The 14,271-nt window shown below is 32.0% G+C and overlaps 1 protein-coding gene across 1 annotated transcript in view; it reads right to left on the reverse strand.

Moving 5' to 3' along the window:
• Positions 1–8,325: 8,325 nt before the first annotated feature.
• LOC117181451 (protein bowel) overlaps positions 8,326–14,271 on the reverse strand; it is a 7,635-nt gene continuing 1,689 nt past the window's right edge. The window contains exons 2-3 of the mRNA XM_033374111.1: positions 13,055–13,796; positions 8,326–12,969 (exon numbers count right to left, since the gene is read on the reverse strand). Coding sequence (XP_033230002.1) covers positions 12,111–12,969; positions 13,055–13,788 — 1,593 coding nt within the window. The 5' untranslated portion in view covers positions 13,789–13,796 and the 3' untranslated portion in view covers positions 8,326–12,110. The remainder of the gene's footprint in view (positions 12,970–13,054; positions 13,797–14,271) is intronic.

Raw genomic sequence — 14,271 nt, forward strand, 5'->3', positions numbered from 1 at the left:
GGGAGCTCTTCTTAATATTTTGACACCAAAATCATGTCGATACACCTTACCGACTGCGAGTAAAGCCACCCACGCTTTAACTTGACAGACTGTAGATAAAAATGAACATAATCAATGGGGAACTTTTTTGAAAGTCGTGAATTTTTATTTTTAATTATTTGAAATAAGATAAATTGGCTAAGAGCATATGCTGAATGTTGCCTAAAAATTTTTGTTCATTGGATGCTTTCATCAATTGTATGAGGAAAGAATATTTCAGGATGAAAATTAAAACTATTTTTCTGGCTTTTTTAGCATGTAAAGTAATATTTGTGTGTTCATTCATTCCGAAATTATGACATTATTGAAAATCACATGTTAGATGTTGTTTAACATTCAGTGAATAAAATGTTAAGCAACATCTTCCAGCTTCCATATTTTTTCAGATTACTCATTCCATACGTATATAATTCCAGAACCAGTTTTGTCCCTTCATACATACAATTTGGAATGGAATCTTTTAATGTGTCCCCTAAGGGTTTACATTTTTCTTGCACCTTCTTCCCTATTCCTTTACACCCCCCCCCCACACACTTACTTGGTGGTGGGAGGGGTCCTACAGTTTAAGGTGGGTTCCGAACCACCAAGAGCAACAGTTTTAAGTACTTAGAGAACCTTTTTCTCCAGAGGTACCGGTCCCACGACTCTCCGGAGATGAACAACTCCCTTGCTAGGCTAGTGTTCATCACATGGGCCGCCGAGGCTCTCACAGAGTGCGAGGCGGAAATCAAACCCGCAAGCCGACGGGGTGGGTCCAAGGCCTACGCTTTAGCCCCCACGAACATCGCCTCACTTACATACAATTTAAAGTTGAAAATATTGAAAATTAAACAGTCTGAATATTAATTCAAGAACCACGTGAAATTAAACAACTCTCAATGCATAAGATTCGGAATTGCAAACTCATATCAAAAAGAGTTTTGTTTCATTTGACAATTTTCTTAACTAAAAATTTAACTAATCTAATTTTCCGTAAAAATTGATCGTTTCTATTTGAAAATTGAACTACTAATCAAATTTTGTTACTGAGAATTGTTTCAATTCTACTATATGGTTGAAATTTGAGCTACATTCTTAAAAATGAATTTTATTGGTTTAAAACATATATTTTGCTGAAAATTCGATTTTTTGTTTAAAAAATAAGGTTTGTACAACTGAAAATTTAGCTGTTCAACATTTTGTGTTGATAAATGATCGTTTGTAGTTGAAAGTTGAAATATTTGCTTGGAAAATATCGTATTTATTTGTAAATTCATCTTTTAATTCAAAAATAAATCTTCTTAATAAGAAAATCAATTATTTGGTTGAAAATTGGAAAAGCTTTATTAAAGACTCATTTAATTAGTTGAAGATCTATCTCTAGTTGAAAATTAAATTTTTTTGTTTAAAATATGCTTCTTTATGTTGTAAATCAATTGTTTTGACTGCAATTTAACTATTCCATTTTTGGTTGAGAAATTATATTTTTTTAGTTCAAAATAGAATTATTGGGTTGAATATTAAAAATTTTTTTTTTATTCAACCGATTCAAAGAAAAATCGCCCTTTTGGCTTGAAAATAAAAAAAAATATGATGAAAATCTTATCATTTTTATTGAAAATTCACCTACTTGGTTGAATTTGACTCTTTTTTGTTTAAAACTGAAACCATTTATTTGAGAATTTTACTGAGAATTCTTCGTTGGAAAATTCGACCATTTAGTTGAAAATTCATCTTTATAAGTAGAGAGTTCATCTACTAAGTTACAAATTCAACTAACTTGGTAAAAAATCGTTCCTTGATTGGGAATTTTAACTATTTAGTTGCGTAAATTAAACTCTTTGGCTGATTATTTATTTTCTTTTTATTGAAAAATTTTAAACTATTTTCTTTAAAGTTGCTGGAAAAAAAATCGTCCTTTTGAATTGAAATTTTGTTGTAGAAAAGTTCTTGGTTGAATATTCGTCTTTGTAGGTTAAAAATTAAAATTTTTTTACAAACTAAACTGTCTCTTAACTGTCTTTTTTCCTCTGAAATTTCTACTACACTGGAACCTGGATTTCTGCAAATTGAATTTGTAAATTCCGAGAATTGATGACTATTTGGTTGAAAAATCATTTTTCCTGGTTTAAAATTCATCTTTTCTGTTTTAAAAGTCCACTTTTTTCTAAAACATTCTACTTTTTAGCTTGAAAACTCAACACAGCAGAATGCGGATAAAGCTTTGTGTAATACTATGTGACTAGGAAGGAGAGAATTGGAAAAAGCGTTGAAAATACCGTGACGTAATTTTTAAACAGCCCCTTATTTGTAAAACCAGGGATCTGAATCTTGCATAATTTTTGTATAATCATTTCCATACATATTATATACACCATATTATCATTTTTATTCGGGATAAAACCTAGCAGTAAAAATCGAGGTAAAAATCAGTGTAAAAATCGACTGGACGAGTCGACGAAGTTGCGAAGAGAACAGAAAGAAATGCTTGCGGAAGGAAGGTCTCAGTGAACGATTTATCGGCGAGACAAGCTTGCACTGGTACCAATACTACTATGAGGATTACCATAACGCCCACGCGTCCATCGTTTCGCGTGCATTGGAAATGGACCTCCGTGCGCGAATTGTAATGTCCACCTATGGGACCTCGATGGCCCTGGAAATGGCCCTCGCTCTCTGGTAGTCCCGATAAAGCACCCCTTTTATCTCGACTCGCTTGCTCGTAAAAACTACCTTTCGCCAGACATAAAACTCATCCAGTCTTGCCCATCGACTTAACCGCTTACCGCCGACACCTATCGCTGCCGATCAATACGCGCTTATTGGAGATTCATTTTTCTCGGAAAAAAATCTCTAATCTTCATGAATCTAGATTTTTGAGCGATTTCGCCAGATTTGCGTAAATTTTATTTCAAAAGCGAATCTGCTTATTACAGGACTCGGCAATAATTTATGCATGTCAGAGGAAAGATTTGTTCTGTTTGAAAATGCCTTTGAGGATTGGATTATTTATAAATTGCATGCATGTGCGTAATATAAGGCGCATGAATGTTTACATAATTTTAATGTTACCGAAATTTATCTGACCGAATTATCATTTGCCCTAATTTTAATTTATGCAAATCACTATTTGCCATTATTTAAATTTTTCCTAATTACCATTTGCCTTCGTTTGTAATATTCCGATTAAAAATAATTTTTTTTATTTTCCGGAATTACCAGTTGCCGTAATTTATTTTTTTTTTAATCACAATTAGCCTTTATTTCCTTATGATACACTTTGTATATCACCTGACTTCTATTTTTAAGCAGGATCATTTGTTATACTTATATTTTTCCGAATTACCGTCTGCCTAAATTTAAATTTTTCTGCATTTGCCATCATTTTCAATTTTTTTTTTGTAAATCTATTTACATAATTTTCATATCACCTAATTTATATTTTTCATAAATGGCCTTTTTGCATATTTCTTTTTCCCAATTAACATTTTCCCCCTAATTTTAATTTGGTCAAATTATCCTTTGGTATAACTTTCATTCCTCTGATTTACCGTTTGCTTTTATTTTTATTTTTTCGCATTACCATTGGCCATAGTTTTTGTATTTCTTAATGATTGTTTATGATTTATTTCGTCTGTCAGAATTAGCGTTTGTTATAATAATGTGCATTTTATCCAGTTTATAATTTTACATACCTTTCACTGCTATATTATCCCCATCTCGGCGAATCATCATATTAATGACGATTAGTTCAAATTAATTTTGTTATACTGTTATTTGGAAGAAGAATAATTACGCCGAATGATAATTGAGATGAATTGAAAAGAAGATAATATTTTTCTATTAGAGTAGCCTCATATTTTATGTGTATTATTTATTCACAAGTGTAAAATTAAATCTTAAGGACGATGGAAAATCCCAAAAAATAAAATTGGTCACACTGGAAACATTGCCGAAAGAGAAAATATTCGAAATAGATAGTTGCCAAAAATTTAAAAATCCCGAATTGGAAAATTGCCGAACGATAAAATTTCCAGCAGCTTATGATATTGAACAATTTGAAAATTTCCGATAGAAGAAAATTCCCAAAATAAAGTTGTCGAAATTATATAATATCCGACACATTGAGAACATTCCAAATTCTCGAAAATTGTATCTTGCCGCATTTTAAAGTTCCCACATAATAAAATATATTTTTTTAGTCTTTTTCTATTAGAATAAGTTTTTATTTAATACTTGGAATTTATTTTCAATTGTACTACTAAATCTTAGAACAACTGAAAACACCTGAAAAATAACATTCTTGACACTGGAAAGTTTTCAAAAAAGAAAATATTCGAAATAGAAAATTGCAAAAATTAGTAAATCGCCAAAATTATACAATTTCTGAAATTAGAAAATTGATGAAAATTTACACCAAATTCCCGAAAGTTTATAATACTATTGAATTTTTGAATTATGCTTCATAAAAAATTCCAGGAATCCCGAATCTATCAAATTAATAATAAATACAAAATAAGGAATAAAATATTATGCTTTCATTTGTTCAAACTATTTTTTATATTATTTCTTATTTATTATTATAACCATTGCTTGATTTTTATGATTTGGGAAGTTGATTATTCGGAAATTTTCCTGTGTCAGAAATTTTATACTGTGGAATATTTTATAATGTCGGTAATTTTCTTCCGTGAATTATTTTTATCTGGCGTTTCTATATTAGGTACTATTATAATTTAATTAATTATTAATCATTATTAATAAAGATTATGATCATTTTTAAATTCTCAGCAATTTTATAATTATCGGGAATTTTCTATTTCGAATATTTTATTTTTCGGCAATATCACAGTATCAAGAATTTTGCTTATCGTAATTTTTCAGTCAAATCTTTATAGCCGGTTTTGGGACTGGAGGTGGTGGGGGACAATTTCGATTGAGTTCCGCTTCGCTTTTGTTTGATCATGATTGGCGACCGCTGATCACCCCGCGCAGCTCTTTTTACTCCTATACTTGCGGCGCGGCGTTAATTCTCGGAAGAACTATATCAGAGGGCCCTATATCAGAGTTGCTCTTGATTATATTTTTCGGAAATATTGAAAATAGAAATTAGATTATGCCAAACTAATGACAAATGTAAATTATTTCATATTGAAATTGGGCAAAATTTAATATTATTCCTAACAGTCATTCAGCAAAACTGAAAATAGGGGGAATGTTAATTGGACAGAATAAAAATGATCGCTAATATTTATTCAAAATACTAACGGTGAGGAAAAATCGTAATTCGCAGAGAAAAACTTAGATCAAAAGTTAATTTTAAAAAATGTCATTTAGGGGCTATTACTATTCGTTTGAATACATTTCAGCAGAAGAAACGCTAGGAAAAATAGAATTGGAGAAATATTAATACGCCTCGTCTCTCCTGTAATTTTTGTTTGGAATGATTGCTATTGATTCAAAACTTCCAAGAATTAGAAACCAGAATTAAAATATTGTTATTGTAATGAAGTAGGAATAAATTTAAATAAAATTTTTCAATTATAAACTTAATTTCCTTCAATTAATCATTAGGAATCTGACATGGCGCTTCTGAAGATTCATTCTCGTGCAATGAACCATCTTCTAAACAATCAGTGTGAAAAACAGACAAACAGCATGCGTTCATTTTTTCACGTCCTTCCTTAGCTTTACTCAAGCGAACAAGAAATCATTATCGTGAATAATCGACTACACGTCAATGCGATTAATGCTTTTCATTGATCATGTAAACTACACGGTTCAAAGGCGGTAGGATTGCTTTATTGCTATTATTATCATTGTAAAACATGTATCCGACTTCCGATCAAGGTTTGACTATCGAAGTCATCAATCAGAAGAAGTCGTGACTTAAGAAACTTATATATTTTCCTGTGAATTATTTACGCACATATCTTAAATGATACTGGCAATTAAATTATTATGCATGAAAAATGATTAATTATTGATTTTAATTATATTCTGTGCATACAGTAGCTAATTTCCTAAAGGCATTATACGTTTGATGGAGAAGTCCAAAACGTTCAAAATCATCGAAAAATACCCAGGATAGATGAAAGGTTAACTTTGGGTTGGAGACTCCATCTATTGATGATTATCTGAAACTTACTACACCGGAAGATATTATCAGCATGTGATACTCATTTACTTGCCATCTAAGCCAAATCAATTTCCCCGTGCTTTTGTCGACAACTCTCGACATTACTCTCATTAAAAAAAGAATGACGATACAGACGTATGTTTTCATGTTTTCAGTAATTTTTCAATGTTTCGGCAAAAAATAATTCTCATTGAAAAGCAAACCCAGATGAAACTGTTATGGCTCATATAGTAGGTAACTATATACCACATGCCCTTAAGGTCACGTCACACATTCTCTATTCCTACCTTACCGTCCTTTTTTTTAAAACATCCTACGTCCACATGAACTGAAATATAGAGTTGAAAAATCACGAAATATAATACCATACAACGTCAACGTTCATTAGTATCTTTGTTCTAATTTAGTAAATTTTCAACTCGATACCATATTTCATGTGGACGTAACAACTTGCTTTCCATTCACACTGAACAATTTGCCGATAAGGTAGGAAATGGATGAAATGTCCTTCAGGAGGAAAAATAAGTTATCTTTCATCGTTAACTTTGTGTTTTTTTGGTCAAACAGTTTCCTATTCTTAGTTGGTAAGAAAACTATTTACCATCATCAAAGTGTTACCATCAACCACAATATAAAAAGATCCTGAATATAGAGAATGTATATTGTATATAGGGGAAGTTGTACAAAATCTTAATAAAAATGATTCATAAAAATGCTGTAGATAAATGTTTACACACAATAATCTTACTTCATTCTTGATTTCAAAATAATATAAAATAAAATCCAAAGTGAAGATAAGGTTCCTGCCTTGTAGAAAATTGTTCGTTTTATAAGTAAAGATTTTTTTAAAAATCATGCGAACAGATTGTTTAATCATACGTAAGAATGTCTGCTTCATTTTGTCTGGAATTTAGACTATGAAGATTAAAGATGCCGAACAAAAGGAGACCAACGCGTGGTGAATCGTCTTTTTCTTGAAGAGAGTGCTGAAGGGTCTTTGCCCTGCACTACTGACTACTCCATCTGATGTATCGCAGAGTAAAGTCATGATAGTGACTTTGCAATAATTTAATGTCCTAATTGAATATTATAAAATGAAACAAATTTTTTCAAAATGAAAAGAAGAGTTTTAAAAAACAAACAGGAATTTTTCCCAGTCGTTACAATAAATAGAAGCAATATAAAATAGTCGAAATTAGGCAATATTTTGATTTTTAACTTTTTCAAGCTGAAACGTTTTTAATCATATCATTCGAAGTTAAACAATAAATTTCGGTGTAACGTTAAAAAGAATTTATGTAATTTCAGATATTAAAAAGTAATAAAAAAACGAAAAAATGGTTTAAACTGAAGTTTCGTTTTTCCAAAAAATACCTACAATTCGAATCCGTGAAGACTCCCTTTTTAATATTGTGATTAGAAAATTACAGTTGAAACTCTAAAATCTGAGGTTTAAAATACGCATATTTCCAATCAAATCAATGCTTAAAATGTTACTTTCAAAGTGGTAATGATTAAGCATCTGCAATTCTTACAGTATATTTAAAATGAAATCATTTCAAATTATTAATTTTCTTAAACTGAACAATTTTGAATCTTAGTCCCTGGAAATTTCCATTTTTTCTTTTTTTCAGTGTCTAAAATTCAAAATGTTTCAATATTGAGATATATACAATTCAATTCGAAAAACGATTAGACTATTTTTATTAATATCAATTTAAGGTAAACTGAATCTACAATTCTTACGGTGTATCTAAACTCAAATAATAACAAACTTTTTTTTCTAAAAATAAACGAATTTTTTTATTTCCACTCTGAAAATAAAAAATTTTCAATCTTGATATGAGCAATGCGAAACCCAAAAAGAAAAACAATTTTAAATATTATAAATTCAAAATAAACTATTTTTAATTAATGACGTTGTATATATTAAAATGTACTATTATTAAAAAGTTTACAATTTTAATTTAGAAGGATTTAGATTCTAACAATTTATTTATAATTGAAATATCGAAAATTGACCAATTAAAATACTTCTGATATCTTTTTAAACAATTATATTTAATTAAAAGCCGCAGTCAAACTATTAATATTTTTCCTTCTACAAAACGAGTATGCAAAATGAGTTTTTACTGGTTTATTTATTATTCGAAATAAATGAAATAAAATTATATGTACGTACTTTTATTTTTCTCTTCCTTATTATAATTTACAAACATTCTTATTTCAACGCTCGTATAAATCTAGAAATATAGATACTTAAAAAGGCGCACAATTTCCTCCTAAAAATAACAGGAAAGCTGCAAGCAATCGCGCATTTGGAATGTTGTATACGCTGTTTTCGTTGTGCATCATAAATTGTACATTTTTAAGTAAATCGTAACCTCATTACATCTCTCAAACGTATACATAATAAATTGTAAAACTCACTCACACGTTGTCTCTCACCCTCTCTTACAAAACACACAATATAACATTTTTATTACTTTATTAATTTTTTTCTTGTACATCATAAGGACGGAGTTACTCGATTTCTCGTCTCTTCAACCGAAATTTTTTTCATGAAATATTCGTCGACATGGAAGACCTTCATTTCATCAAACAAAAATTTATCACATAATAATATACCTAAAACATACAATAGATTTTGCTTCGAAACTAAATATTTATCACAGAATATTTAAACTTTGTTTGAGAATATATATTTTATAAAAGTACTGAATTTCTGGCACCAATTTTTCGATATTTTGTTTCTGGTCATACACTTTTACATTCATCATTAGAAAAATCCGAGAAAAAGATTAAAAACAAATAAAAAATGGTCATTCAAATATTTTAAAATGGCGTCATTATTTTTATGGCCACTGAATATGCGTTTCAAATACAAAGGGTCACTTAATGGTTATCCTTCGGGAAGAAAGGAGCTGCCAAACTCTGAGGAGGGTCGAAATATTTTTAGAGCCCGATGTTCGGAGAGCAGGTAAAAGTAGTTTAGGACTTGGTTTCTGTATTTCGCCTGCCACCGAAACGGTGGCACAGGTTGGTCATGTGACCACAAAATTTGCATTCTCCTTTGCGTAAAATGAGCACCGACAAGGAACCAGGCTTTTTTCACCCAGTCTCTATTTTTTTTCTTTTTTTTTGCCGTCCTTTCTTCAATCCAAACTTTAGTTAAGTCTTGCAAAATCGAACCGACCTCTTTAACTACGTACTGTGAAAATATTGATCAAATATCAAATTAACTTCTCATTTAAAGGGAAAAGTGGTTTTAAACGAAATATTTTTTCTTTCTTAGGATTTAAGATCTGTAGAAAATTTTAATAGCACTTCCAAACTCTGACGACTATTTCTACCTGCAGACACCTGCAGACACCTGCGCAAAGATACGTAATATGTACACATACAATACGTGAAAATCCTATGTAAATTCGAAGGTAGGCTGTGTACTTTCGTCCTCGCGGTGTAAAAATGTGAAAATATAGTGAGGAACGAGTCTTGAAACTTGAAACCAACTTGGAAGAAAACTTGTTCTGTTTACAAAATGACCCTACATGTTCCTGAAACCTTTCACACGTTCATATGTATTTGAGATTAATTTTTCCCCTTTAAATTTACAATAATCATTTCGTTCAAAAGCTAGATTTAATTTTAGAAATTCTTACAAAAGTTTCAAACTTCTCCTCTCGAATAATGGCAGCTTTTCAGTTCGAATTTCCATTTACAAAAATTATTTCTTGAAGAGCAAAATATAAATCTTTCTATGTACATTTTCATTGTCACACTAGTATTTAAAATATACTTTTATCTATATATCGTTTATATTCTATTTTGTGACTATAATAAAAAAATCACTAAAAAGCTACCACTAAGCACCGGTTAATGCGCAACACGTAATGTACAAATGAAAAGTATTAGCATAAGCCTCAGACCTTCGCTTACGTGATATCACATCAGGTTCTTGTTCTCATCTACGTTTCTATCAAATTGATATAAACGACGGAATCTAAACAGTAATTATGCTATTTACAAAAATGATTAAAAAATCTATATACCTAATGATTGCAGAGGCGGGCAAACTTAAAATACATATTTAAATTAAAGCGTTCTAAATAAGTACTTTTTACATTTTATTTAAGTACTCTATAGTTTTATATACAAGTCCCGAAAAAAATCACTCATATCTAAAATTAAAATAAAATACTTCTCTATATTTTTATGTACTCAAAACTTTTAATGTTTATTTATTTAGCACGCTTCTTTGCCATAAAAATTCTTTCTAAACATATCTCTAATATTGTCCACTTGGAAATTGTTTGAAAAATAGCGTTTTCACTGGTATTTTGTAGCTCAATACATTTTTAAACAAATTTTGCCCACCTCTATTGAGTACAGTGGCTCTCGTGATCGTATATCATTATAAAATTATTGTATAGACTATAGAAGATTGTATCTTAAAAGGCTGCGTTTTTCGCTAGATAATATCACTGGAAAAATATTTTAAATTGCACCTTCAGCGCGGATTGTACATAAAAAACGATTTTCTAATTATAAATTTAATGACCCGTCGAGGTTCACAAAATTTAACGCTAAGCGTTTTCAACACCAACGCGATTATAATCTATTAACAGTCAACGGAAATAACGCTTCAGTATTTTAATTTTCATAGTTCTTACACACCGGTTTCTTTCGTTAATATTAATTTTCCGCAATGGTGGAAAATGAAATACTTCTTGTACTGCAATGTTGACCCTGCTTGATTTTTTTGTTCAAAATTTGGCGAAAGGTATTCAAAGCAATTGAGGAGCAAGGGACTTAAGTTTTTTTTATCATTTAATGGTCAAATTAATTAATTTGGTAAGCTTCTCAATCTAAAATTATTTTTTCTTTAGTATGGTAGAACTCAAAATACTCAAAAATAGTTGCTTCTTCGGTACGAGTATTTAATTTCAAACAGAAAATTATATTTAAGATAAAAAAATGTGTATTACATTCTACACTTCATAACTACCCCTTCAGTATATTTTTGTGGTAATTTTTTATTATTCCAAGGCCAACTGATATTTTGTTATAATATTTAGAACATTAATAATGGCCTTTTTAGTATTTTCAGCAGGGAAATCGTTCTTCTTTTAATATATGGAGGTCAAATTAATTTTTTTCTAATGTATACATATTTATAAATACATATGGATAGAATTGTACGAAGGTAAATCTAGTTGTTTCTTACCGTAAACATTACGATATTGAAAAGTAATTTTCCTAGAAAGAAATTTCAGCAAGAAAATTATATTCAAGCTCAAGTTAATTTATTTCCCACAATATAATTCACTGCATCGAAAAAAGATATCTACACTTTCTCGAAAATAAAATGTTTTTAAAAATTATTTTAAGGCCGAATTACTTTTATTCTAGAGTTAAACTTTCCATAAAAGTACTTTCGACAGAGAAATAAAAATAATTTTTAGGCTTAGAAGCCACAATAGGTTTTTTATACGCTGGAACTTTCGATATTGACAAAAAAAAAATTAAAAGACGATAATCTTTTTTTTCTGCAAACACGATAGTTTTATTGAATTGATTGTAGGTTAAATTGTATTGATTTGAGACTTAGGTTGGCCTGAAGAGTTGCTTTATATTTGTTCTCATTTTTGTAAATCTGGAAATATATTGTTATCAAGTAACGTACAGATAAGAGGTTCTACTGAATCAGGTTTTTCCTTTCTAAGACTCAACATCAATGACCTTGAATTACCCTTAAAATTAAATTGAAACCCAAAAAATATTTTTCACCTGGTATATTTAAAAGGATGTAAATCAGTGCAAGTTGATAACAGAAGGAAAAAATTTACGAAATCAGAAATGAGCTACCAAGTTTAGTTCACCTGCTCCTCAATAAAGACCTGATACTATCTCGAGATAAGAACGTGAGTTCTGATATCAAATTTTAAATCTTCTACCGACGCATAATGTCGGCGATGGTAAAACCTTGTCTCGCAGGAGCTGGTCTAGGTGGAGGTACAGGAGGTTGAGGAGTAGGTGCCCTAGGTGGTCGGACCTCTTCTTCTCTTTCCCTGTCCCTCTCCCTTTCCTTATCGCTCTCTCTTAGTCTCTCTCTTTCATATTGTCTTTCCCTTTCTATCTCTCTCTCCCTCTCTTTTTCTCTTTCCTGCAATTCCATTAGAACCCTGGAAGGACCTGGAGAACCAAGTCTTCGCCGATAAGAAGAAAGAATTAAAGGTGGAGGTGGTGGCAAAGGAGGTGGTGGATTTTGTGTAGAAGAAAGATTCGCACTGCTATTAATGGAAGGTTTCACCTGCAAAAGGTCTCTTCTGATTTGTAACTGTGGTCTCGATGGGGTAGACTGTGATGGAGGATGCTGTGAATAACTTGATGATGCACTTGATAATCCGCCAGTTAATGAAGTAGAAGGACCTGTTGACGAACTCGAAGAAGCTGACGAAGGGCCTGGTTCTGGACCACAATCCTCTTCCGGACTGTCTTCATCTCTGAGTGCCTCTTTCAATGCTTCAGGAGGCACATCTCCAACTGCATGGGTCAAAGCGTGTCTTCTTAAGTCACAATTCCTACGAAAAACTTTGCCACACGATGTACATTCGTATGGCTTGTGGTCTGTGTGGGTCAGCAGATGAGTCTTCAAGTTAGAACGCTGATTGAAGCTCCTGTCACAAACAGGACACTTGTGAGGTGACTCCTCCATGTGGAGTATTTTATGGACTGCCAAGGTTCTACTCTGACAGAATCCTTTTCCACATTCCCCACACTTAAATGGCTTTTCTTTACTGTGGATGTATCTGAAATAGAAGATATTATATTAGTTAAATGTCTAATTTAGTTATTCTGAAAAACAATAAGTGCCAAAAAAAGGAAATTTCTAACCGATGATCCCTGAGATGATCCTGCCTCCTGAAAGCCTTGCCACAGATATCACACGAATATGGCCTCTCATCAGTGTGGGTTCTTTCATGGATAAGTAAATTATAAGATTTCGTGAACTGTCGATTGCAGAATTTGCAAATGAACTGCTTTTTAGGTCTGGATGCTCTTCCAGGAGCCCTGAGAAGTCTACGATCAAGGTGCTGATGACCCAAAGGACCACCGGGTTGATAGAGAGCTGAGCTTCCAGGGAATGGTCCCGGGAATACTGGATAGCCAGGTGGTGGTTCCAGAAGGGGAGGTGGTGGCAGAAGTAGACCTCTAGCTGCCAACTCCTTCCTTTTGTCAGCCATCATAGCCATTATCTCATAACTTGAGGTGGTTTTCCTGCCTGAGGATTCTGGGCTTTCATGATCCTGATTTGAGGAAGACGATCCTGTTGGTGGACCAGATAAGTGATGCATATCTCCAGGATAAGGTGCTAAATGGAGTCTTGATGGCACTACAGGAACAAAGGCTGAGGACTCACGATGATGAGGATGTCCTAGTCCTGCAACGAGGCTGTGGTGATGGTGATGATAAGCTGCGATCGCTCCGGAGGGATCAAAGCTTCTTGATGATGATGATGGTCCCGCATTGGATGAGGAACTTGATGCAGGTCGAGGACCTAACATGTCTCGTCCTCTGGAGGATTCTTCGACGGCAGAGGCCGACGACACTACTAGGTCTGTCGGCATGCTGGAAACTGTAAAAAAAGATTTTATTATTACCTGACGTTCGAGTTTTCAAATCTAGTGAAAATTAAAAGGAGATTTAAAATTTAAGCTGTGTCTTTCGAAAACATCTCAAATATTATCTAAGAACTCCGAAGTTTGAAAAGGACTCAAGACTAATCTGACTTTTATTGTGTTGCCTATAAAACAGACAATCTCTAATTGATGTTAAATCTATTATTTTACTGAAACATCAGCAACCTTAGATCTATTGACATACCACCACTTTATTGGAAAACTTGAGGTAATGATGTTGAAGAATTTGTTGGTGGAAGATGAGGATCATGAGGTGTTAGTGGAGATTAAGTTAATAGTAGGCTTATCACTAGGAGATAACCTATATAGTATCCGGGATTCTTTTCGATGAAAAAAAGTTCATAATTTGGATAAAGATAGGGTAAGAGCACCAGTGTTTAGAAGTAGCCAACCACTAGTGCTCTTACCTTA

Source organism: Belonocnema kinseyi, chromosome 10 (assembly GCF_010883055.1).
Source record: "Belonocnema kinseyi isolate 2016_QV_RU_SX_M_011 chromosome 10, B_treatae_v1, whole genome shotgun sequence".
In the NCBI taxonomy this organism is placed as follows: domain Eukaryota; kingdom Metazoa; phylum Arthropoda; class Insecta; order Hymenoptera; family Cynipidae; genus Belonocnema; species Belonocnema kinseyi.